The 24,904-nt window shown below is 40.8% G+C and overlaps 1 protein-coding gene across 1 annotated transcript in view; it reads right to left on the bottom strand.

Annotated features, from left to right (window-relative positions):
- Window positions 1-24,472, bottom strand: part of CNGB3 (cyclic nucleotide gated channel subunit beta 3) — a 131,652-nt gene extending 107,180 nt beyond the window's left edge. Inside the window, exons 1-3 of the mRNA XM_075550830.1 lie at window positions 24,213-24,472; window positions 2,493-2,626; window positions 27-179 (exon numbers count right to left, since the gene is read on the bottom strand). Of these exons, the coding sequence (XP_075406945.1) occupies window positions 27-179; window positions 2,493-2,626; window positions 24,213-24,472 (547 nt within the window). The remainder of the gene's footprint in view (window positions 1-26; window positions 180-2,492; window positions 2,627-24,212) is intronic.
- Between the last annotated feature and the right edge of the window lie 432 nt (window positions 24,473-24,904).

The raw sequence follows: 24,904 nt of genomic DNA, 5'->3' as shown, positions 1-24,904 counted from the left end.
ACCCCCCCCCCCCCTGTTGATGTTACCTGTGTACGAGTCTATGCTCTTTGGGAGCCCAATTTGCTTTAGGTAGCTGCTCAGGGGCAACTTCAGGAATTTGCCACCCAGCACGGTGTAGTCACGCTCTTCTGTGAGCTTAGCGCCGCTGTCAAGTGCCGATGCTCCTGCTGCGGGCTTTGCTTGACACGAAAGAAAAGGGGAGAGAGAAATGTAAGAGATTAGATATCATTTATTATGCATGGCTTTTGATTTTGAGCATTCTATTCTGTGTTTTATCAAGGTTATGTGCCTACGGCTGAGTTGAAGCGGTCATTGACTCGGGGCAGGGTCAGGGCCATCAACTTCATCTTAAGAGCAGAGCACTCTGGAGTTTTTCTTAAGGAGGTCTTTCCAAGCCCTGAAATGGTGGCTGGTGCATCTCCACAATAACAGAGTCAAAGCCGAAAAAGGGAGCAGATTTGTTTACATTGTACAATTAGACTTTCTCTGTCCTGCTGATCTAGTTTCATCCTATTTTATTTAGTCCAATTCTATTCCAGTTTATTGCCTTTGTTTAAGGATCAGCTTAGCTTAGGGAGCAGAGAGCTAGGATTTCTTGAAGTCAGAGCATTTAAGAAACTTCTCTCAATAGCAACATATGAGAAAAAAATCTTCATGGCACTGAAGAGAGTTACAGTTAGGAAGAAGATACTAGAATTTGGAAAAGTGCAGCAGTATTCAGCTCATATTTTAAATGAAGTCTCAGAAAGGAGTTACAAAGGAGATATTTTAGAGACAAATTCGAATACCATATTGTGGGACCCAGCTGGAGCCACTGCTTTGGGTTTGCACGAATGGAGCCACACAGCCGACCGTTCAACAGGCTTTCATTTTTCGCGTCAGCCCAGGAGTGAGATTCAGCTGGTTGGAACCAGTTAGTCAGAACCGATGCCTAATTTTTTATTTAGTGTGCGTGCTGATTGCTACAATAGCACTTGCGACCAGGGTTCGCTCAAATGTCAAAGGCTGGCCCACCACATGTGGAAATCACAAATTTACATTCCCGTTTTAAAAAGGTTCATCTGTCCAACAGCAGATTCTAAGCTCTGTAGTAATGTTCATCCCTTCCATAGGTATAAAAAATTAGATGGAACGATGCTTGTACTATTTATACATTTCATAAAACTCAGTATGCTTTTGATGAAATACTTCATTTTTATTCCTCTGCATTCATTACTTCTGTCAACACAAAATAAATAACATAAAGAAAAAAAATTGCCAGCCAGATGGTGGTATGCTGTTAGCTTCATTTGAACTTTGCGTCACACCCCAAATCCCCACAACAGATGGTGAGTGAATTATGCAGTTCTTGAAAGTGTCCTGGGAGCTAACATACTTTCAGAACAATCGTTAAGTTCAGCAGAAGCAGAAAGAGGTTTTTCAAAGATGAACACAATATACTCAGAGAAGAGAAGTTGTGTATTTCTAGAATATCAAGCACAACTATTGCCTCATTGGCCTAAAAAGATGGTTATAGAAACATCACGCAGCCGATGATTCCCAGATAACAGTGGAGAATATTGCAAATGAGGACACTAATCAAGAAACAATATGGAAATATCTTAACAGTTTATTGTTTTTTGGTCATGTGTAGTGAACTCGCTACATCTCTGTGTAGAGTTTTCCCATCTGCTGGAGCACACGGACGGACGGAGAGTGCTAGGGAGCTAATAACTTATTCTCGCAGCAGGGATCCATGCCGCCTTCAATGGGATTCAGCCCTCATGTCAACAGCATTGATTCTCTAATCCCACACTGCTTTTGGTTTAACTCTCTTCTCGCTTTCCCACTTTCACCATCATTCCCGAATCACTCTCAAAACAAGCAAGTAGACTTTCTGTGGACTTGATTCTAACTCCATGTGGGACCAGTGACTATGTCTTCATAGGGATTTCATTGCTGTAATCTTTTTCTTTCTTCAGTTCTCCCCCCAACATCAAAGCATTTTATTGGGAGTTAATATAATATCATGTCATTGCATAGTTTAATCACATCTAGCAGTATCATACAATTGCTGCCACAATCAGCTTTAAAACATTCTTTCCTTCCTGAGTTCCTTGATGTCAGCTCCCTGTAATCTTAATGGCGACCGATGGCGAGGCTTCTTTTGGATTTCCTTTCTCTTCCAGCACCTCCGGTTGGTTCGAACCACCAATCCATCACTGAGCTGCCGGAGCAAACCCCTTGTGCCAGCCAAGGACTTCAAGATAAACTATTTATACCGAAATCATTGAACCCCAAAGAGTTTAAGCTTATAAAAACACAAGGCTACTACTTGTGTATACAATTGAGCGAAGGGCATGAAGACCCATCACATAGAGGACGAACAATTGCCAACCACCCCAACAGTGATCTTGGATCTTGCTTTTGGGAAAACTCAAACTACGAACATCTTAAAGTAAAAATTCTCTCATAACACTCTTTCCCCTGGTGCTTTGAGGTACGATGCTTACCAGTTTGGGGGCTGCCTTCTGGTGAGGATATCTCTCCCTCTACCAACTTTCTCTTGTAGAGGGCCGTTCTTTGACGCATCCTTTTCACCACCTTCTGTAGCTGAGCATCAGCATAGTCACTTATAACAGGAGCTCTGGGTGGGAATGGGTACAGAGAAGGGTTTGTGAGGGAAAAGGATTCGGCTGTTCACTTACATTATATACGCACAGTTTTCAATTGCCTTTAAATGTCATTAGATAGAACAATCCAGATTTCTGATGGAAACTGCTGGTGGAAGATAGATGTGAAATTGAAAAATACTTGATCATATAGGACCATGGCCTGCTATTAAAGTACATTACTAGAAGAAAAAAAACTATCGTTGATATGGTAGCCAGAATTCGAATGTCCCCCAAGACATCTTGTACACATCCTACATAATCCTGGGGGCTGGGGCTGGGATGGATTTTACTCTCACATTGTCGTTGCAAGCTACTGTTGAGTTTCCCATATTCATAATGAGTCTACACACAACAGAATGTAATGCTGCCCAGTTCTGTGCTAGCCCTGTGTTCATCTGGGGATTGGACTGTTATGATCTACAGTTTTTACTGGTTGAAATTTGAAGTAGATTCCCCCCATTTTCTTTCTATTCTGTCTTAGTGTAGAAGCTTTGCTGAAACCTGTTCAGTATCATAACCACACTCAAGCGTTCACTGGCGGGCAGGCGGTGATTGTGCATGAGGCAAGTGTGGGTCTTGAACAGGAAAGGCAAGAATTCCATCACTTCCCTCTACCTCCACAATGAGTTTGGTTTGATGGCACAATTCACTCACAGAGAAGGAGCTTTCCAGGTGTGTCTGATCTAATCCCGGGAGTCTGTTAAAAGCAGAAAGTGGCTCCAATTGATGACAAAGGATCTAAACCAGAGATTTGAGGCACAAAGGGATTTCACTCCGGATCTATTCTCCACCGCCAAGTCCAAAGGAGGAACATTCCTCATATTTCCTCCCAGTCAGAGTTGCCCTTTCCCTCCCACTTCAAATTGGAGTCTTGGAATTGGGTCAACTGGGGAACCCATTTAAAGGAAACCCTAGTGTGAAGGTAACATACATGAATAATATAACACATCTGTAATTGTTTACAGGTTCCTGGATCATTGCGGTCTTTCTCTCTTCCCCTCTTAGAAGCATTATATTCCTTGTGTTGCACTGTAAGCTAAGGGGAGTGAGTGCGGAGTAGTAAGCAAAGGAAGGGCATGAACATGAAGTGCGTGTCCCACAGAAGTTGCAGGGTGGCGGATGGGTTGAAGACGAGTCTATAAAACACGGGGATGAGGCAAGACGTTTTTCTCAGAGGCTGATTTTGGCGATGAAATAAATAGAGCGGAATTAAAGAAGGCTTTTGCAGGCAGAACTCACATAAGTTGAGTCCCTTTCTGCAGCTTTGGATAAATGCAAATAAAGAATCAAAAGAATAATTCCTACATTTATAAAGATGACATTAATAGAAATAGAAATTCAGAAAGCATGGATTTCTATCTGGAAGGACATGGAAAAAGATGAGGCTTTTTTTTTTGTATATTAAATTCAAGGTGTTTATAGGACCTTTTGTGAAAATATCTTACTTATGATACCCGGAGACATTCTAAAATACAGGTTTTCTGCAAAGATCTTGTCAGTCTTCAAGGTAGATGGAATCTTTGAAGTCATGTGTGTGGATGAAATCATCACAAACTGTAAAGTTTTCAAGGGGAAGACCCGTGTCTTATCTCTATGGTCAACCGAGTCTTGGACAAGGTATCTTTCTAATAAATGCTTGCTGGATGAACAAACCACTAGTTCTGACCTCTCCTTTGACCTCATTTGCTGTGCCTCAGTGCTCTTTAAAGCAAATCTATAGGAAGTGAAGTGGAGGGTTTTTGGATCATTAACTGTAAAGTCAGGATATTCATTCTGTCAAAATGGGTAATTAAACCCCTCAGGACATATTTCTTATTTTCCTAAATGTCTCTAAGCCCTAATTGACATTATAATTGCCACGTTACAATACCGATTTTTACTGTGCAAACCTACTTCTTGGTCAAAATGCTGGCAATCCTAGTAGAGAGCATATAAACATTCCAAATACACAATTCACATTTGTGTATATTTAATTTACCATAATATTTTATTTTATATTAGCTAGCTCCTAATATCTTACTTTGCTTAATCTCTTTTCCTCCCCATTCTTTCTGAGAGAATGCTTGCTCTTTTACCCATCTTACACATACTTATGCTGTAAGTGCATTTTTTTCTGTAGATAATTTGGCGAATAACAGAAGAAGACAAATTGAATTGAATAAATATTTATTTCATGAACTAAGCACAGAAAAATCTGAGTGGAAGAGAACAATACATGTCTCTTAAATAATATTCATTTGGGCTATATTTGATATTTCTAGAGTTCACTACCAATTGTATAACTGTAAAGAATTGTAAAGTTGTCAAGGATTTCATCTGACTTGGATCCACAATCAACACCCAAACAGTCAATTGCCAGGTAGTAAATTATGTAGTACATTTGGGAAATCTGCTGCAAAAGACTGGAGCATGTTGTTAGCAAGCAAAGATGTCACCTTGGGGACTGAAGGGTGCTTGGTCCAAGTCTTAGAATTTTCTGTAGCCTCCTATGCATGCTTACGGTGGACGGCAAGCAAGAAAGAGGAAAGATTTGATGCTTGACATTGCCTTTATGATCCTCTAAAGAAGGCAGACTCTGCCCTGCACTATATGGTTCATTGAGCATGTCAAACAGTTTCTTTTCAAGCCTTGGTGACCCAGGCCCCATACTACCTGGACTTTAGAGATGCTGTGCTCTTGAAGTAAACAGCATACTGCATAGGCCACATCCAAAAGGTATGAGCCATAAAACCTACTTAGTGAACAGATTTTACTTGAAACACATCTGTTGTAGATTAAAGGAACTAATAGCCTTCTCTGGACTTAAAGTTTTAATGATCTAGGGAAGGGGTTCTCTACCTCTGGGTTGTGACCCCTTTGGGGGGGTTGAATGACCCTTTCACAGGGATCACCTGATTAATAACAGTAGCAAAATTACAGTTATGAAGTAGCAACAAAAATCATTTTATGGTTGGGGGGCCACCACAACATGAGGAACTATATGAAAGGGTCCTGGCCTGAGGAAGGTGAGAACCCCTGCTCTAGGGAAAGAAGAAGAATACGACTGCTACCTTCATCAAGGCTGTGGGACAGAATGTCATTGGACTTCGGTTCTAACCTCTTGCTTTTGAGGTTTCCCAATAATTAGTAACCGAAGGCTAGCACATATTTGACACCTTATAATTGTTTGTTTATTTTCTTTTCTTAGTTTTCAAAGACATGACTTAGTTCTACTTCAGTGAAGGAGTGTTATTGTGACACTCATTGTTTTCTTAAGCAGGATCCAGTCACTTAAATATTAACACGTATAAGTGACCATCCATGTATTTAATCTAAAATATTTTCCATATGTCAATATTCCTTCTATCTTAACAGTTTTCTAAATTTCATACTAGTGGCTAATTTAATGAATTACTAAAGGCACCGTGGTGTCACATATACCGTCACTCACAGAACTGATAAGGCTGTCCCTAAAATGGAACAGAGACACACACATATCTTAGATGTCTGAATGGAATTTGATTTCACACTTAGCCTTAAGCCCTACCGTACGGACAAGCTTATGATGTTGTCCCATTCACTATTTACCTTCAAGAAGGGACCACTGAAGGTATGAGCACTGTAGCAAAGCGTGGTAAAGAAATCAGATGGTGCCCAACTATCAGGAACATAGCTTTGGGAATCTTGTTAAGCAGCAGATGTCTTATAATAAGCTGCCATCTAGGTGAGGTGTGAGCACATCAACCTGGGTGATCCACAGATTGTAAATGACAACATCCAGTATCACGGGGGAGAAATGTATTAGAACTTACATTCTGGGCACCCAGTTGACAGGCTGTGGGAGATCAAAATGGATGTCAGAAGAGACTCTGAAATGTTCTCTTAGGAGTAGAGGAGCTAAGTCACATGGAAGAAATAATGCAATAAAAAAGCTGAACAGAACACTTCAAAGGGCGGCTAAAGAAGAAAACGTAAAGTATTGTAATGAAATGTGCAAAGACCTAGAGTTAGAAAACTAAAAAGGAAGAACATGTGCAGTGTATCTTAAGCCGAAAGAACTAAAGGAACATTGAAGCCTCGAGTTGCTACATTGAAAGATTCTATGGGCAAAGTATTGAATGATGATGGAAAGAAAACACAGAGTCACTGTACCAAAAACAACTAGTTTACCTTCAACCATTTCACAAGGTAGCATATGGGCAAGAACAAAAAGTTCTAAAGAAAGAAGTCCAAGCTTCACTGAAAGCATTAGTCAAAAACAAGACTTCAGGCCTTGATGGAATACAAATTGAAATGTTTCAACTAGCTGATGGAGCACTGGAAGCTCTTATTTATCTATGCCAAGAAATTTGTGCGACACCTACTTGGCCAACTGATTGGAAAAGATCTGTATTTGTACTCACTCCAAAGAGAGGTGCCCCAATTGAATGCTCAGATTACAGAACCGTATACAGGCAAGTAAAATTTTGCTGAAGATCATACTGCTGCAATCGTTGAAGCAGTATATTGACAAGTTCAGGCTGGATTCAGAAGATGTAGAACAAGGGCTGTCATTGCTGATGTCAGATGGATCATGACTAAGAATTGCAGAAAGATGTTTACTTGTGTTTTATTGACTAGGCCAAGGTATGTGACCCTGTAGATCAGGACAAAGTATGGGTAACCTTGAAAAGAATGACAATTTAAAGACACTTCATTATGGCTATGAATAATCTGTATGTCGACCAAGAGGCAGTGGCAAGAACAGAGCAAGGGAACGTGGCATGGTTTAAATGAGGAAAAGTGTGTGTCAATGTCATGTCCTTCACTGTCCAATCTGCTTGTTGAGCAAACAGCACAAGAATGTTCCTTAGATGCAAAAATGGCAAGGCGAGGAAAAAGAAAAAAGACTGGTGTCATACATGGGTTATTATAAGAGCTGTAAGAACCCTCAATAAAAAGATTTATTAAAAAATGACAAGGCTTCATCTTACATGCTTTGGACATATTGTCAGAAGAGACCAGTCCCTAGAGAAGGACATCATGCTTGGTAAAGCAGAGGGGCTTCAAACCAAGCCTCCATCGAATTCTCTCAGGACCTTGACCAGGGAGGGGAAAAGCCTTGCCCTTTGACAGAGTGTATCAGAAAGTGAATTAATGCAGATGGATTCAAACTCAACGTTTCATCATTTGTTTTCCCTTTTAACCCATTTTAAAATTTCCTACTTTTTATTATTTCCTACTTTCAGATTGAGATTTTTCTGAGTTTTATTGGGTTATTGTTGTAAAGGGTTTAATGTAAGATTTTCTTTATATGAAATTCAGGCAAATCTATAGAAACAGTAGCGAACATAATAGTTTCTAAGGGTTATGATGAGGAAAATTGTGAGGAGAGGGCGGTATCTATTAACAATGAGTACGATCACGAACGTGTTCTGCAATTGTGATGATAAATGCACAACTCTTTTAAAAAAGTTAATTCCCAAAATGAAATTTTATAGTACGCGAATTACATGGTTACAAATTGGGCTGTGGTCTGTGAGGTCTGCAGTTCGAGACCACCTAGCCAGGTAAAGATGGAGCTTTATCCTCTCATAAATAGTTACAGTCTCAGAAATGGAAAGGGGCAGTTCTACCTTGTCTTATAGAATTATTATGAGTCAGCTTTGATTTGATGACAAGGAGTTCATTTGAGTTTGAAAACTGTTAAGAAGTGAAAAGTAAGCATAATGAAAGAGTTGATGCACTTGTTTGCAGTATGATGTTGAGGAATATTGAAAGTACCAAGGGCTACCAGAAGAGTGAGCAAGTAGATCTCAGAGATGTACAACCAGAACGTTAGAAGTGGGGATGGTGAGTCTTCATGTGACTTTTTGGGACAAATTATCAGGAAGGACAAATCCCTGGAGAAGGACAGCATACTGGGTAAAGTCGAGGGTAGGTGAAAAAGAAGACTGTGTGGATTGACCCAGTGAGCTTCGACTGTGGGATATAGCAGCATTGATTGTGAGGGCGATGCAGGCCTGGACGGTGCTGTGATCTGCTGTGCATAAGGTCACTGTGAACCAGGACAACAACAACAACAGCAACAAAGGATTGTTTCTCATAATTCCTTGATTAAAAATTCAGTATATAGAAAAAATCAGATTATATTATAAATTTTGATGAACAATTGAACATAGAAAGAAACGTTTCATAGATATACTTTCCTGAGATAGATGAGACTTTTTAAAATTGACTTCTTTACCTGTTGAAGAATAATCACAAAACAATAATGAATTTGATATTCCTGATTGTTGATAAAAGTTTAGAAAATACATTTACTAAAAATGTAGATACAAGGATAGAATTATATTATAGTAACACTTCTCATTTCTTTACATTTAATTGGTTATAAACAAAACATCACAAACGAACATTATGTCTTTGCTAGTGTTTCCAAACTTCATACTGCAGGGCAATGCATCAACAAGGTTGGGAGGAGGGCGGCGTAGCCTTTATTTTGCAGAAGTGGGAGAAGGGCCTGTGACGGGAAAACTTGAAGTTTTCAAGTGTTCACGCAGGGAGGTCAGCTTTAGTACATGGTACATATGCGAGGTGTGGATCTGGAAATTCGTTATTTTACAACGATGTGTTTATTACAACTTTGGGAACATTTTGCTGTGCACACACAGGTATGCAGATTCCCTAGTTGAATATTCCTGTTTTAGCCAGATACGCACAAGGAGGTGCCTGATTTTAATGGGGCCAGGTAGAGCAGATGGGTGGTAGTCATAGTGGAGGCAAAATTTGAGTTGAAACTTGAAGGATAAATGGAATTTCACTTGAAAATGTAAATGTAAGATACGAGAAGCTCTACAGTTTTGTGGAGAAATTCATTACCTTTGATTCTAGCTTTGCATGACCTTTGTGAAACATCTTTGTATTGAAGACAAAGAAAACGGACTAAGGAAAGATGTGCTGGTTGATTCCTTGTGGAGGATTTGAGAGTCTTTGGCTTCCAAAATCATGGCTAAAGCATTTGTTCATAGGCTACTAAATAATTATGATTTAGATGGTTGCCTGAGACCAATGGGAACGAGTGCAGAACATCAAGCAACATAGCTCTACTGTTAGCTCTTTGTTTCAGAACAAAACGGGAAAAAGAAAGAAGACCCGAGGTGAGCAAGATGATGGCTTGAAGAAAGGAGTAGGTAGAGTTAGAATTGAGGGGTTAATATAATATCACAAAATGTTCAATTGAGTCATTGTACTGCATTGCATAGTGTTCTCTCAAAATGGATGCCCACTTAGGACCTCGAAATCCATGACTAATGTGTTCTCAAGAGGCTATGTGAAAACAGAGAAGACACACAGCGAGAATGCCACAGGACCAAGGGATGGAGTGATTTATCTCCAAGCTAAGGAACTTCAGAGGCTAAGAGACCGCTATGGAATGGATTCTCCCTCAGAGCGTTAGAAGGCATCAGCCATGTCAACATCGTGATATCAGGCTTCTGACTCTACAACTGTTAGAGCAAAAAATTTATTTTGCTGTAATTTGTTATGCTATCCCGTTGGCAACTGGTATAGTTAGCAAAGTAAATAGTCATTGAGGTAGTTTATTGTGCCAACCTGGCCGATAAACACATGTGGGGTTAATTGAAGAGTGGAGGGAAAATGGCTCAGTTAACCTAGCCTTTCTAGCTTTTCTAGTTCTCGGGTCTCCTGCTTTGTGATGGTTAGACCAGGGTGCAGCTACCTTAGCCAGTTCCCTGCTTCAGCTGGTAAGGCTCACTTCCTGCAAGACATCCTGAGGGTAAACAACATGGACCTGCCCCGATGCAGCCCTGGGTGCTGGAGCAGCCGTGTGGAGACCCCTGCCAGCGCTGACATGCTTACACATTCACTAACTCGGTTTTCCTCCTGCAGCTGGCATCATTGCATCTGTTTTGTGAGATGGAGGAGGACTTTGTGGATTGGTGTTGACATATGGGTTAATGTTGGACTTATGGGCTTGGGCAGCACTGGGTTGGGATGTTTTCTTGATGCATGCTTACCCTTTATATAAAACTCTCTCTTATACATGAGTTTCTGTGGATTTGTTTCTCTAAAGTACCCAGACTAACACAGTCCTGATAGCATATGGGCAATTCAGATGGAAGCATACACTGTAAGTGAGATACAAATGCCTTCATTTTTGCTGTTATTGAGTGATGTCCACTCACAACAGCCCATGTGAACTGTCCTCTGGGCCGTTCTCAGATGTACCGATGGAAGCAGGTGCCCGGGTTTTTCCCTGATAGAGGGGTTTCAAACCAGCAAGCTTTTAACTAACAGTTTAGTGCTCAGCGATTGCTCCATGTAGGCCCCTCTCATTTATTTGACTCTGTGTTAAATTTGAGATGGGAATTAAAAATGGAGCTAAAAGTGTACAGCAGGCAGCTGAGCAATTAGGAGTCGAGGTCAGAAGAACGGACTGAGCTGAAGATGTACAACCAGGAAACATCTGTCTGGGAGTGATGGTGGGAATTATACCGTGTCTGAGATTACTGGTTAGTGTTTGCATAGGACAAGAAAAAGACCGGTAGGTCTCAACTTTGGAATTTGCTGACATTTACGTAGGAGAATAAGAAAAGGACTTGGGAAGTAGCAATTAGGGAGATAGCTGTAACCAAGAAAAATATCACAGAATTCAGGGAGGTAGGAGTTTGAGAAAGCAGGTCACTGGTGTCTCTTGCTGCACATAAAATGAGGAGGATGGGAACTAGAGAGCACTTTCATTTCAGTTAGTTGGATTTCATTGGTAATCTTTAAGAAAACTGGGTAGGGAAATATGGAATTCTAACAAATTTTGTCATTTATCCTTTAATTTGTCTGAAGTATTTTGTGAAAAAAAGTACATTTTCCTTCTTCAAATAATATTTTTTGGATTTTCATTGTTTCTTAAGCTCATTTCCTTTATAACATAGTCTTGAATAAACTTCGATTTTGCAAACTATTTGCTAGATTCCACAAAAAATTTCCCATCATAATTTATCTTTCAAAATTGCAATCTACGTCTATGAAAACCTGCTATTTCTATCTTGTTGAGTATAGATAAGAATTGGGAAAATGACATTATATTTTAATTTTTCAAGGAATTGGAAAACAGGGATTCCTTTTAAAATTTTCAAGTCTAAGAATCAATGATTAATGATAAATTAAGACAGCTGCTCTCAGAAGTTACTTTTGAAGCCAACGGACAGTTCTCCTCTGTCCCAGAGGGCTGCTAAAAGTCAGAATGTTACTTGAGGGCAAGGAGTTTGGCTTTATTCTTTTCGTAGATATTTATAACTCAACCATGTCTCATGTCACTTCATTCTCACTTTCACTCCCAATGCTGTAAAGATGTTCAGTTATGCATCACATTCTACTTGTGCATATGGTATTGTTTGTACACATTAGTTTGTACATATGGATAGGATGATGCACACAAGCCTAACCTACATTATTTTTTATCTTTATATGATATGGTACAATGTGATCATGCCTCCAAAACTTGTTTTTTTATAACCCCCTTGTCGGCATAGTAGACGCTAGTAGATATTTTTTGCTATTAATCTGTACATGCTTATTTTTGTTGTTAATGGAACATATTCAAGTGGCTAGTACATTTTGTTGGCATAGTCAGCTATTTAAAAAAAATCATTTTATTGGGGGCTCGTACAACTCTTATCACAATCCATCCATCCAGCCATTGTGTCAAGCACCTTCATACATTTGTTACCATCATCATTCTAAAAATTTTTGCTTTCTACTTGAGCCCTTGGTATCAGCTTCTCATTTTTCTTCTCCCTCCCTGCTGCCCCCTCTCCACCCCCTTATGAACCCTTGATAATTTATGTTATTATTATTTTGCCATATCTTACACTGTCCGATGTCTCCCTTCGCCCACTTTTCTGTTGTCTGTCCCCCAGGGAGGAGGTTATATGTAGATCCTTCTAATCAGTTCCCCCTTTCTACCCCACCTTCCCTCCACCCTCCCAGTACTGCCGTTCTCACTACTGGACACTTACATTGTCCTGGATTCCATGTGTTTCCAGTTCCTATCTGTACCAGTGTACATCCTCTGGTCTAGCCGGGTTTGTAAGGTAGAATGGGATCATGATAGTGTGGGGGGGGTGGGTGGAGGAAGCATTTAAGAACTAGAGGAAAGTGGTATGTTTCATTGTTGCTATACTGCACCTTGACTGGCTCATCTTCTCGCTGTCACCCTTATGTAAGGGGATGTCCAGTTGCCTACAGATGGACTTTGGGTCCCAATCTGCACTCCCCCTCATTCACAATAATATGAGTTTTTATTCTTTGATGCCTGATACCTCATCCCTTTGACACATCATGATCACACAGGCTGGTGTGCTTCTTTCATGTGGGCTTTGTTGATGGCCACTTCTTTACCTTCAAGCCTTTAAGACCCAAGACACTATATCTTTTGATAGCTGGGCACCATCAGCCTTCTTCACCACATTTGCTTATGTACCTGCTTTGTCTTCAGTGTTGGGAAGGTGGGCATCATGGAATGCCAGTTTAATAGAACAAAGTGTTTTTGCATTGAGGGAGTAATTAAGTGGAAGACCAATGTCCATCTGCTACCTTATTGATTAATAAGGTATTAATAATAATTAAGAACAAACCTATAAATAATATGCACATCTATTTTCCCATCATCATATATAAATATATTTACCTATGTACATGTCTGTATTTAGACCTCTACAAATGACCTTTGCCTCCTAGTTCTTTCCTCTATTTCCTTTTACTTTCCACTTGTCCCACCATCATGCTCAGCCTTCATTTGGGTTTCAGTAATTCCTCTCAGTTACGCTGCCCTTGATCAATCCCTACCAGGCCTCTTACAGCCTCCTTGCCACTGTTTTTGGATCACTTTTGTGTCCTTATCCCTGGGTTTATTAACACCACTTCCTTTCCCCCACCTCCCCTTCGCCCATGTCCTCCGGAACCATCAGTTCCATCTCCAGATTGTTTATTCACCCTATCTTATCTAGATTGACCTGCAGAGATAATAATATGCACAAAAAACAAGACAGAACAAAACAAATTGACAAAATAAAACAAAACAACAACAACATAGAAACCAATGGGGAAAAAACGAGAAAAGCCTGTAAATAGTTCAAGATCTGATTGTTGACCTTTAGGAGTGTTTTCCTGCATAGTCGCTACTTTAAGGCTTAAAGCAAGCTATAACAACAATGACAACAAAACAATTAAAAAGTCGATTTTGCCACCTAGATTGTGAATATGTACACACAGGGGACATCTATACACATCTAACATAGATAAACTTATCAACATCTGCTTCTCCTCAAACCCTAGCCCAATTGGAGAATGAATAAACACGTCGATATAAACTAAACACAAACTAGCCATTATATTGGTGTATTTTACGTACATGAAACTTTAAACTCCTTAGTGGCTTCAGATATTGTGAGAGTAAGGCAAGCTGAGGGGAGGGGGGCTCTATGTCTTTACAGTGTTCGTTTGGGAGTCACTTGAACGTGTCTTTGAATGTGTTTGTAATTGTCTCCAAGGTTTTAGTGTCTTCCAAATTCTGAAGTGCATTTGGAATGCCTCATTCATTTATTCAGCATAAGTGCATTTACTTAAAAGATAATTATGATGTTCTGTTCCTCTGTTATTAATATTTCTCTTTAATTTAGTTTTGCTGGGTTAGGCCAGGTTGACTAGAGACAAATCCAGAGACACTCATATGGATAAGAAAGATCTTTAGATCAAAAAGTAATTGCGCATAAGGAAAACCTCCCAGCCCAGTGCTACTCAAGTCTCTGTCTGATACAAGTCCAGAAGTCCAATGATAGTCCATAAACCCTTCTTCCTACTCACGAAGCCATTCAAAGCTGCATGAAGGTCACAGGCTGATGGGTGCAAGGTCTTGTGGATTCAACGGTGGTGGACTCATCTCCAGGGCTTGTGCACATCTCAGTGTGACACACATGGGAGAAGGTGCAGGCAGAGAGAGAGAACTGCCCACCTTCAGCGAGCAAAGGAGGACCTGGATGGACCCAGCAGCTGCATTGGTGCTCTCAAACAGAGCAATAGTGAATATGGCAGACAGCAGGGTCAAGTTTCATCTGTGGTGCACATGGTCACAGGAGTGAGAATCCACTTGAAGGTACCTAATGATGACAGCACAAATCTCCATCAGAGCGGATAGCTTCATTTTCCTTCCGAGGAGAGGCTGATAGGTTTGAACTGTTGGTCTTGTGTTTAGTAGTCCAGCACCAACAGTGCTCCAAAGGCTCCCTAACAGCCTCAAGGAAAACCAGAAATAATACAGAAGAAATTTGAACTAGACAAATGTGAAGTGGCCAGAGTGCTGACCATCACCTCTGTGGAACAAGGGTCAAGATTCTACACAATGGGATACAAGATTGTAGAACTGCCTTCTGAGAGATTTTAGCCGGATTTTAAGCAGCAGAACACCGGGCTGTCTGATCCTGCCCACGTAGAAATGAGGAGTTTCAGCATCTGGCTTGCAGCAGTAGTTTCCTCTTTAAGAGGTGAAGAGTAAATGGTTATCAGCAAGGACACACAGAATGTTCTTTCGAGGCCAGCATGGCATTACTTTGCCTCATATGCTTCGGTCATGTTGCCAGGAGAGACCAGTCCCTGGAGGAGGCCATCCTGCTGCAGGGCAAAAGGAGATCATCAACAAGATAGATCGACACTGAACATTGAACGCAAACATGTGCAGAGCCGGGAAATGTTTCATTCTTCTGTACTTGGGATCACTACGAGTTGCAACAGACTCAATGGCACCTAACAACAGCAACAGCAACAGCAACAGCAACAGCAACAACAACAACAACAACAGTATCTTCCCTCTTCTTATCAGAACCATGCAAGGAAGGAAATGTCATTTTGGGGGAGTTAGAGCCTTTTGCTAGAAAAGCCACCTTAAATAATTCACGTGCCAGCAAAAGCCATTGTTTATACTCCAGCTAAAGAATTAATTGCAACTAATAGGGGTTCTGAGGAGCTTTGGTGGCATAGTGGTTTTGTATTGGGCTGTGAATTGTAAGGTCAGCAGTTTGAAACCACCAGCTGGTCTGAGGGAGAAAGAGGCTTTCTACTCCTGGAAAGAGTTAGTTTCCTAAGCCCACAGGGGCTGTGCTGCCTTGTCCATAGCCCGCTATGAGTCAGAATCCACTCTGTGACAGTGAGCTTATTTGTTTTCCATAATGGTGCTGTGGGTCAGCATTGCTTGTGAATGGCAAATTCACCAATTCAAAACCACAGTCTATTGTGGAGAATGATGAGCCTCGCGTCCTCATACAGGTTAGTCTTGGAATCCTACAGTGGGCTACTGTGAGCTGAAACACACTCACCGGCAGAGGGTGGAATGAAGAAATAATGGAGAATGAATATTCAGTGTGACTTTGAAATAAAGAAGGGGACCCTATAGCTAAGGGAGAAACTGAGAGACAAATTAATGACTTACTTTCCATCTTCTAAACAACACGCAGGGAGGGGACAGCAAGCTGATCAAAAGCGCCAGAGAGCCACTAAGCATGTTACAGGTGACTGGGCACTGTGGATGAAACTTAAGTGCATTTTGACCTTCAAACCAGCAGATGACAGGCTGAGGAAGGGTCTGTGGACAGTAGGTTACTGGAGAGCAAGATGGAATTAAACACGTTGCTGATAAGTGCTGCCATAAGAACAGTGTCCTGCCTCTCGATCGGGGCTCTCCTTAGGAGGCAAGCTGATGAGAAGGACCTCTCTTCTTCTTTTTCCAATGATATTTTCATGAAGACATTTGTGCCGACTGGGTCACTGCCATAGTTTTGCTGCTGTCAGTTAGCTACTCTGGGACAGGCCTGCAGGATGTTCATGTCACCATTAAAAAGGCAGAGACTCATTTTTGACGAAGGTGCCAAAGCAATTCAAAGGTGGAGAACAGCTTTCTAAGCAAATGATTCTGGAAAAATTGGACATCTATGGCAAAAAAGTGAATTTCAACTTAAACCTCACACTTTATATAAAAAGTTACTCAGAATTGACCAGGAACTTAAGTGTGTAACATAATATTATGGAATTTAAGAAAAGATGTAGCAAAACAGTCTTTTGGAACTAAGGCTAAGCAATGCGTTCTTAAATTTGCTGCCCAAACACATGTGGGAGGAAACATTTGTACATTGCACCCCATCAAAAAAGACTCTGCTAAAAAGGTGAAATGACAAGCTACAGATTGGGAGGACATCTTTGTAAACCGTAAGTCCTACACAGGTCTAGTAGACCTAGAATAGATAAATAACTCTTAAATCTCAACAGTTAAAAACAAAATCAGAAACAAAAAACCCTACAATCCAGTTAAATAGTAAGCAAAAGACTTGAATGGACATTTCCCAGAAACTGTTCTGTCAGCGTGTTAATTTCAGTTTAATTAGTTATTAGGAAACGCAAAGTTAAATCACAATGAGATCTCACTAACATGTATCAGGATCACTAAGATAAAAATTCACGATGACGCCAGAGGCTGGCGAGGGTGTGGAGAAACTGGAGATCCGGAGAGGAGGGGAAAGGGCGCAGTCACTGGGAAAGCAGTTTGTTGTCTTCTTACTAACCCTGAAATATCCATATGAACTAGCAGTTGCATTTGGGCACTTATCCCTGATAAAGGAAAGTCTGTGTCGACACAGGAAGCTGTACATGATTGTTCATAGCTGCTTCACTGTGTGCTGGTAAACTACAAGCAACCAGACATTCTTCAATGGAGAATGGTTAAGCAAATGAGGTCACAGCCACGTCATGGAGTACCACTCAGCAGTGAAAAGGAATGAACTATTAATGTGCCGAGCATTTTGGAGGGATCGCTATAGAATTTTGCTGATAAAAGGCAACGTCAAAAGCTTACATATTATTTTTAAATACACATAACATTCTGGAAATGATAACAGTTCAGAAATGCAGAGAAGAGTGGACCCAATGGTGGAGAGCAGAACGGGCGCTCTTCTTCAATATTGGGCTGTGCATCTGAGCCGGAACCATTAGAAAACAACAACAACAACAACAACAAAATCCAGGGAATGCGATTGGCCAGAGAGGAAGTGAAACTCTCGCTGTATGCAGACAATGTGATTGTGCAGAGAGAGGACCCCGAAGAGCCCATCAAAGGACTCTTGGAAGCTATTGGGGGTTTGGATAGAATTTATGATTTAGGTTTCTCTCTCTTTTACTTTGTTATTATTATTATTTTGGATATGAAATCTAGGAGGGGTAAATCTATAGCGACAATAACTGTATTAACGTTTTCTTGGAAGCATGGCAGGGGAAGTCTGGAGGAAATGGGAGCAAAGAACAATGAGTACAAGAAATAAGAAAATGTTCTAACTTAATGATTGTACAACTCTTCTTAGTATGACTGAACTATTGAATTGTATGATATGTGAGTTATGTGCCAATAAAACCTTTAAAAAAAGAACCGAGTGAGAGTTTGTGTAGTGTGCTAGTTACATAATCTGGTGTCAATTTGGGACTTCAGAGGATTAAGAGTGAAGGGTTGGAGTCTAGTTTGTCAAACATTGTATAGCCAATGAGACTTATGTGTGAGGATTCTGGGAATTCCTGTATTTTCCTCCTTGGAGGTGGGGGAAACTCTCTCTCTGCTCACTCCCTGAGGATTCTGGGAATTCCTGTATTTTCCTCCTTGGAGGTGGGAGAAACTCTCTCTCTGCTCACTCCCTGAGAGACATTCTACTGACAAGACACATGGCGCTACACTGATAGACCCTGTGCTCTGGGAACTGGAGGAGTCTTGTGAAGACCCCTGCCAGTGCTGAGATGCTTACAACACCACTGGATCCACATGACTTACCACCCATTGGCCTGTGATCTTTCTGCACTCAATATCATTGCACGTGTTTCGTGAGTTGAAGAGGACTTTATAGATTAGCCCATATTAGACATATGGGCTAATATCAGACTTATGGACTTGTTCTGGACTGGCCTGGGATGTCTTCTCAATATTTAATTGCTCTTTTATATAAACCTTTTTCTTAGATGCATATGAGTGTCAGTGGATTTGTTTCTCTAGTCTACGTGGAGTAACACATGTAGGGAGGGAGGTGGGCAAGTTTATTAAAAAAGCAACATGAGGGATTCTTGTGGAACACTAACACTGAGGGAATTATGATAAGGACTCTATTCCCTAACTTATTACAGAGGGAATCTGGGAAGCTGGTTTTCCACAGTAGGAAAGCCTCGACTTGGGTAAGTTAGAGGTAAAGTCCAAGTACATTATCCTGCTTTAGATATCATTCCCACAGATTGTCCCCTTAACAGCTCTGCTGCCTTAAAGTGAACACATGGTTGATTATATCTCCCTATAGAAGAAGATATCCTTTCTTTCTTCCCATTGAGTGTCACCTAGACCCCTCTCATACCTTCCCCCAATTAGGTTTCCTCACCTGTGAGCTCAGGGACCTTAATGTAGATACCACCCACCTTGTGACACATGTAACTACTGAATATGTACGTCTTATGGCTACCTATAAAGGTCCCAAGATAGTAAAGGTTCTCTCTCACTTCTCGCAGTTCCACGCGGTCCATCAGAAGGAACTGAGGTTCACATGCTACCATAAGATGTGTCTAACTCCTTTATTTGACTCTCTCTCCTATCTTTCTTAGCCTCGATGACTTTACTATTATCTTTATCTATTATTGCCATACATTTACGCCTTCTGGGTCTTCGGTTGTTGAAGGCTGGTTTCCTCCGACAGATCCTTTGGTGGCACCGTTCTGTATCTTCACTACGGTGGCAAGGACTTGCACATGCACATGTGGTACAACCACACAGGACTCACAACCCCCCGCCCCCGCCCCATAAAGTGACATGAAGCTAAGAGAAGTAATACAAGTAAAAGTGGAGGAAGTAAAGTAAAGGACAATTAAACTTGCAAATATGAACAAAAAGACTGGATTTGTATCAAAATGTCAACATTCTGATTATGACATTGTGTTGCTGGTAGGTGCCATCGAATCCGTTCTGACTCATAGTGACCCTGCGTACAACGTAATAAAACACGCCCAAGACGCCACCACACAGCTCTCGGTTTGTTGGACTCTGGTGGCTTGTGTTTTCTGTTACTAGAAGCTAAGTTACCAGTATTTCACATGTCAGAAAGGCCACCCAAGGTGAACAGGCTTCAACATAGCTTCCAGACTTAAGAGCTCTGGAGGGAGGGAGTAGGCTGTGTACTTCTGAGGAATTAGCCACGGAAAACTTTATGGACAGAATCAAAGTGTTGTCAGAAGACCTTGTGCTCCTTTAAGAGAGCCACTGGGGCCTCTGCGGGTCAAAGCAGAAATGTCAGTGCAGAAGGTTATGGTGACTGTGTTTTGGGATTCCAAAGGACTAACTAGAAAATATTTCCTGTAAGGATACAGGATAATCAGGGGGCTCCTTCCAGTGAGGTTTTAAGGAAATTGAAAACGACATTGGTGAGAAAAAGGCCAGGAAAGTTTCACTAAGGACCTTTCCCCCGTCGCACCGATTTATCTATTTATTCTCGGCATGAGCACTGTCCTAGGAGAATTTCCTTAGACAATAGTACACCGTCCACCTTTCAGCCTCTTCAGACTCCTTCTTCCCCAAACTTAAAGACTCTTTATGAGAAATACAATTCAAGTCCTTTAAGGATGCCAAAGTCATCATTTTGAAATGACATAAAAAGAAGAATTCTGGGAAGGGTTCAAGGGAGATGGTCACACCATTGTCAGATGTGGTACAGATAGAGATAGAAGACATCAAGAAGCAATACCTTCACATTTTAGTGTTTGTTTGAAAAGCATTTCTGTGATTTTGAAACAATACTCTTTGACTTATCCTCATACAACTTTTCTGATGAATTAATTGAGGCCCACCTTTTCTGATCAAGAAGTCATGTGACAGGAAACAGAAATGAACGAGAATCCAGTCACACGGGTTCTAATTTAGCAAAATCAGTTAGGAGGTGAATTTTTTAATGTTTGGGTTGACTGGCACTCACTTCAACCTAGTTTACTGATTATGAAGATAAAACAAATATCTTGCAGAGGAGAATGATGAACTATTGAAAAAATTTTAATCTTCAAGAGAAAAATATAGAAAATGGAGACAGCCATCTGGTACTATCAAATAAACTTCCACAGGTTTTAAAGAAGGGCAGGTCATTTTCCTGATGAACATTGTCATCAGATTGCATGGGCAAAATTACCTACCGTATCTTGTGCAAATAATTTGCATAGTCTGTCACATACTGTATTATATTGAATATTCAATTCAAATAACCTAGATTCTGAAGGACAGAACAGCACATAGCTGTAAAACTCACTCATAAATCATTATGTGCATGGTTGAAAGAACCCATCATTTGATCTATTTGTAGTCAGTAGAGATCTTGGATGTGCATCACAGCTTTTTATGTAAATCAGGAACATCAGTAGTCATATAAATTTGCATTTGGAACTTGATTCCTCTTAGCAAATGTGACAGGTTCATCATATTGACTACAAGTAACCTGCAAAAAACAGCGTATAAGAGATTACAGTCTTAAAGTATTATGGCCCCTTTTAGATATATTTTATTTAATTTGACATTTGTGAAGACTAGGTAATTGTTATCAGACTTGTATATGAATTCTTTCTGACACAAACATTTGGTTCTCTTCTGTAACCTGAACTTAGGGTATCTCGTAATTGACAGACATCTGGGATATTGTGGTTCCTGTTCACGTTGCCCACATCACCAGACTCTTAAAATTCTTACTTAGATCATAATTTATTTATCATAAAGTCTTCACATGTGGATATTGTGGCATTAGGGTAGCCTTCAGGGGCACTGGTTAAATGATTGACTGCTACCCAGAAAGTCAGTGGTTCAAAATCACCAGGTGCTCTGTGGGAGCAAGATGCTCTGTGGGAGCAGTCTATTTTCTTAACAGTTGCAGCTTCGGAAGCTCGATGGTTCTGTTCTACTCTGCCCTGTTGGGTCCTTTGGAGTTGAAGTGGTCCCAAGAGCAGTAGCTCTGATTTTGATTTTGTAGTGGCATTGGAAGCAAAAGTGAACAACACCAAAGTAGGAGGTGGGTATAATGCCATTTTACTCATCAAAAAAATAATAGTTTCAATAGACATTTCTTGATGTCTTCTATGCAAGGGAAATTCAAGTTTTGTAGAATTTTCCAGAAGAATGAACAAATTTTCATAGAAGAAGTACAAGGACAGCCAGAATATTCCTTAGACAGGAGGAATTCAACCTCAGAATTCTGGACATATTCTCAGAAGGGACCAGTTCCTGGGGAAGAACACCTTGCGTGGTAAATAGGGTGTCAGTGACAAGGAGGAAGATCCTCCATGAGCTAGACTGAAACAGTGGTTGCCACTTAAACACAACACATACTGTGAGGTGGGTATGGATTGGAAAGTGTTTTGTTCTTACAGCACACATGGTTGCTATAAATTGGATTAACTTGGTTGTATTTAAAAGCAATAGAGTTTGAAATGTGTCTAATTTTAGGGCCCTTTCCAAAAAAGATGAGTGGATTCAGATGTGGATTACAAGAGGATGTGGCACCAAGGAGATCATTGCTTACAGCAGATGGGTAAAGGACCAGAAGGAGGCTTACTTGTATTTTATTAATATTGTTTATTTGTTTTTGTTTACTTGTGTTTTATTGACTGTACGAAGTCATTCAACTATGTGAGGATCATAACAAACTATGGATAACCTTGGGAAGAATGGGAATCGCATACACTTCATTGTGCTCATGAACCTGTTCCTAAACCAAGAGGCAGTCGTTGAAACAGAATAAGGGATACAACATGGTTTAAAGTCACGAGAAGTGTGGGTCGGGGTTAAATCCATTCTCCATACTTATTCAATCTGTATGCTGAGAAACATCTCAGGAAATGGGAGTATATGACAAGCATGGCATTGAGATCGGTGGGACGTTTATTAACAACCTTTGCTATGCAGATCATACAACCTTGCTTGCTAAAAGTGAGGAAGCCTTGAAGCACTTGCTGATGAAGAGCAAAGCATGCAACCTTCAGTGTGGAGTGTAACCAATGGAAAGAAAGCTAAAACGCTCCCAACTGAACAAATAAACATCGTGATAAATGAGGAAGGATTGAAGTTGTCAAGGATTTAACTTTGCTTGAATCCACAATCAAGTCTGAAATCAAGAAGCAGCAATCAAGAATTCAAATGATGTTCTGTATTGGGAAAATCTACCGCTCAAGAGCTATTTAAAGTGCTAAAAAGCATAGATATGATTTTGAGGACTAAGGTGCACCTGATGCAAGACAATATTTTCTATCAACTCGTGTGTGTGAGAGTTGTATAGTGAAGGAAGATGATGGAAGAATTGGTGCATTTGAATTATGGTGTTGGTCAAGAATACTGAAGTACCATGGACCGCCAGTAGAACAACCAAATCTGTCTTGGTGGGAATACAGTCAAAATGCTCCTGAGAAGCAAGACTGCCTCATGTACTTTGTACACGTTATCAGCAGAGACCAGTTCCTGGCAAAGGACCAAATGGTTGGTAAAGTAGAGGGTCCATGAAAAAGAGATCTTCCATGAGATGGATGGGCACAGTGGCTGCAATGATGTGTTCAAAGGAACCACCATTGTGAGGATGGTGCCGGACCTGGCAGTGTCGTAGTCACTAAATAACCCCTAACAGCAGCGCTTCAAAATCTGCCACTCATTCACAATTATGTGTTCATTAAATACTTCTGTGATTTTGATGTATTAGACATATGATCAGGAGTGAGAAACTCAAGGCCAAAGATCTTGCATCTGAGAAACAGAGAATGTTGTTCCTGTGATAAGGAACATAATATAGCGGAGGGCAATATTACATCGGGGTGTGCAAATTTCCAGAAAGAAGTAGCCATGTGGTTATGTAGGAAACTCAAACCAAACTCCCTGCCATTGAGTCAGTGCCGACGCCTAGCGATCCGACAGGATAGAGCAACACTGCCTCTGTTGGCTTCTGAACCTGCAAATCTTTATGGGAGCAGAACGTCTCATCTCTGTCCGGTGCAGCTGCTGGTCATTTCAAACAGCTGACCTTGCATTTGGCAGCCCCACACATAACCCAATCTGCCACCAGGGCTCGTTGATGTAGTACTTGTTAACAAACCAAGAAGAGCTGGGGTGCTGGGTGAGAAGCACTAGGTTACTCACTGCAAGATTGATGGTTCAAACCCACCGGCCTCCCTGCCAGAGAGAGATGAGAGCTAAGTCAGAGATGACCGTTGGGAAACCTTGTATTGTGTTGCTATGAGCTGGAATCAACTGGACAGCTGCTTTTTCTTTCTCTCTCTCGCTCTTTCTTTCTTCTTCTTAAACAATTAGCAATTGCTCACTTCGGCAGCACATACACTAAAACAATTAGCAAAGTTTTATTTGCTCATTATTTTTGGCATTTAATGTATTCTTCAGTAACACCCTTGGCTTGAGATTCTCTGCCACAGTCCTTCACAACCACACAACTGCAACCAACCACTTTCCGGGGTCTTCCTTCTCTCCTTGTGCAGAGGGCTGCCCACTCTCCTAGTCTATTGTGCGCATCCACCTTCATGCGGTTGGCTTGGTGTCCGGCACACAGGGCCTCCACCCACTGGACGTCCGTAGGCTCATCACAGGTGGATGCAAGCACACAAAGAGGAGCCTGGCGCATGTCGAAGGCTTTGACAGCTTCGAAAATTCCACGTGCTCGGCCCTCGTGGATGAGTGTGGTGTTCAGCCCCTCTTGTAAAGCAGTGTCAACGTCCATGGCACCGCCAGCAGTGGTCCCTTCCTTGGCCATGGTGGTGGGTTACGGGTGGGACCGAATGTCGAACACACCAGAACATCCGCCTCCGCACAGCTCAGCGGTGATGGGAAAAAAGACTGCTTTTTCTTTTTAATGAAGAAATCGGTATTAAATATGCTCCAAAGAAAAAATTTATTATGGTACTTGTTATTAGATAGCTTAGTTCCCAAAAGAAACAAACTCATTGAGAATATTAAAAAAATTCTCTAATTGTGTTAACATAGAAAGCATTAATTAATTAATTAAAGTCATAGAAGTGAGAACTACTAAATTATGTGCAGAATATGCTCCTGTACCAATTTGATATGCATGTATTATCTGAAGACTATTATATCAGTTTTAGAAATTCCATTAACACCCTGAAATGAACATACCCTTAAAATGCATATTCACCTTTTTTGCTGGAGAAAATGCCTGTAGAATTTG

This window comes from Tenrec ecaudatus, chromosome 5 (genome assembly GCF_050624435.1).
Source record: "Tenrec ecaudatus isolate mTenEca1 chromosome 5, mTenEca1.hap1, whole genome shotgun sequence".
NCBI classification, from domain to species: domain Eukaryota; kingdom Metazoa; phylum Chordata; class Mammalia; order Afrosoricida; family Tenrecidae; genus Tenrec; species Tenrec ecaudatus.
Note: the sequence above shows the minus strand (reverse complement) of the source record. Positions and strands in the feature narration are given on the sequence as shown.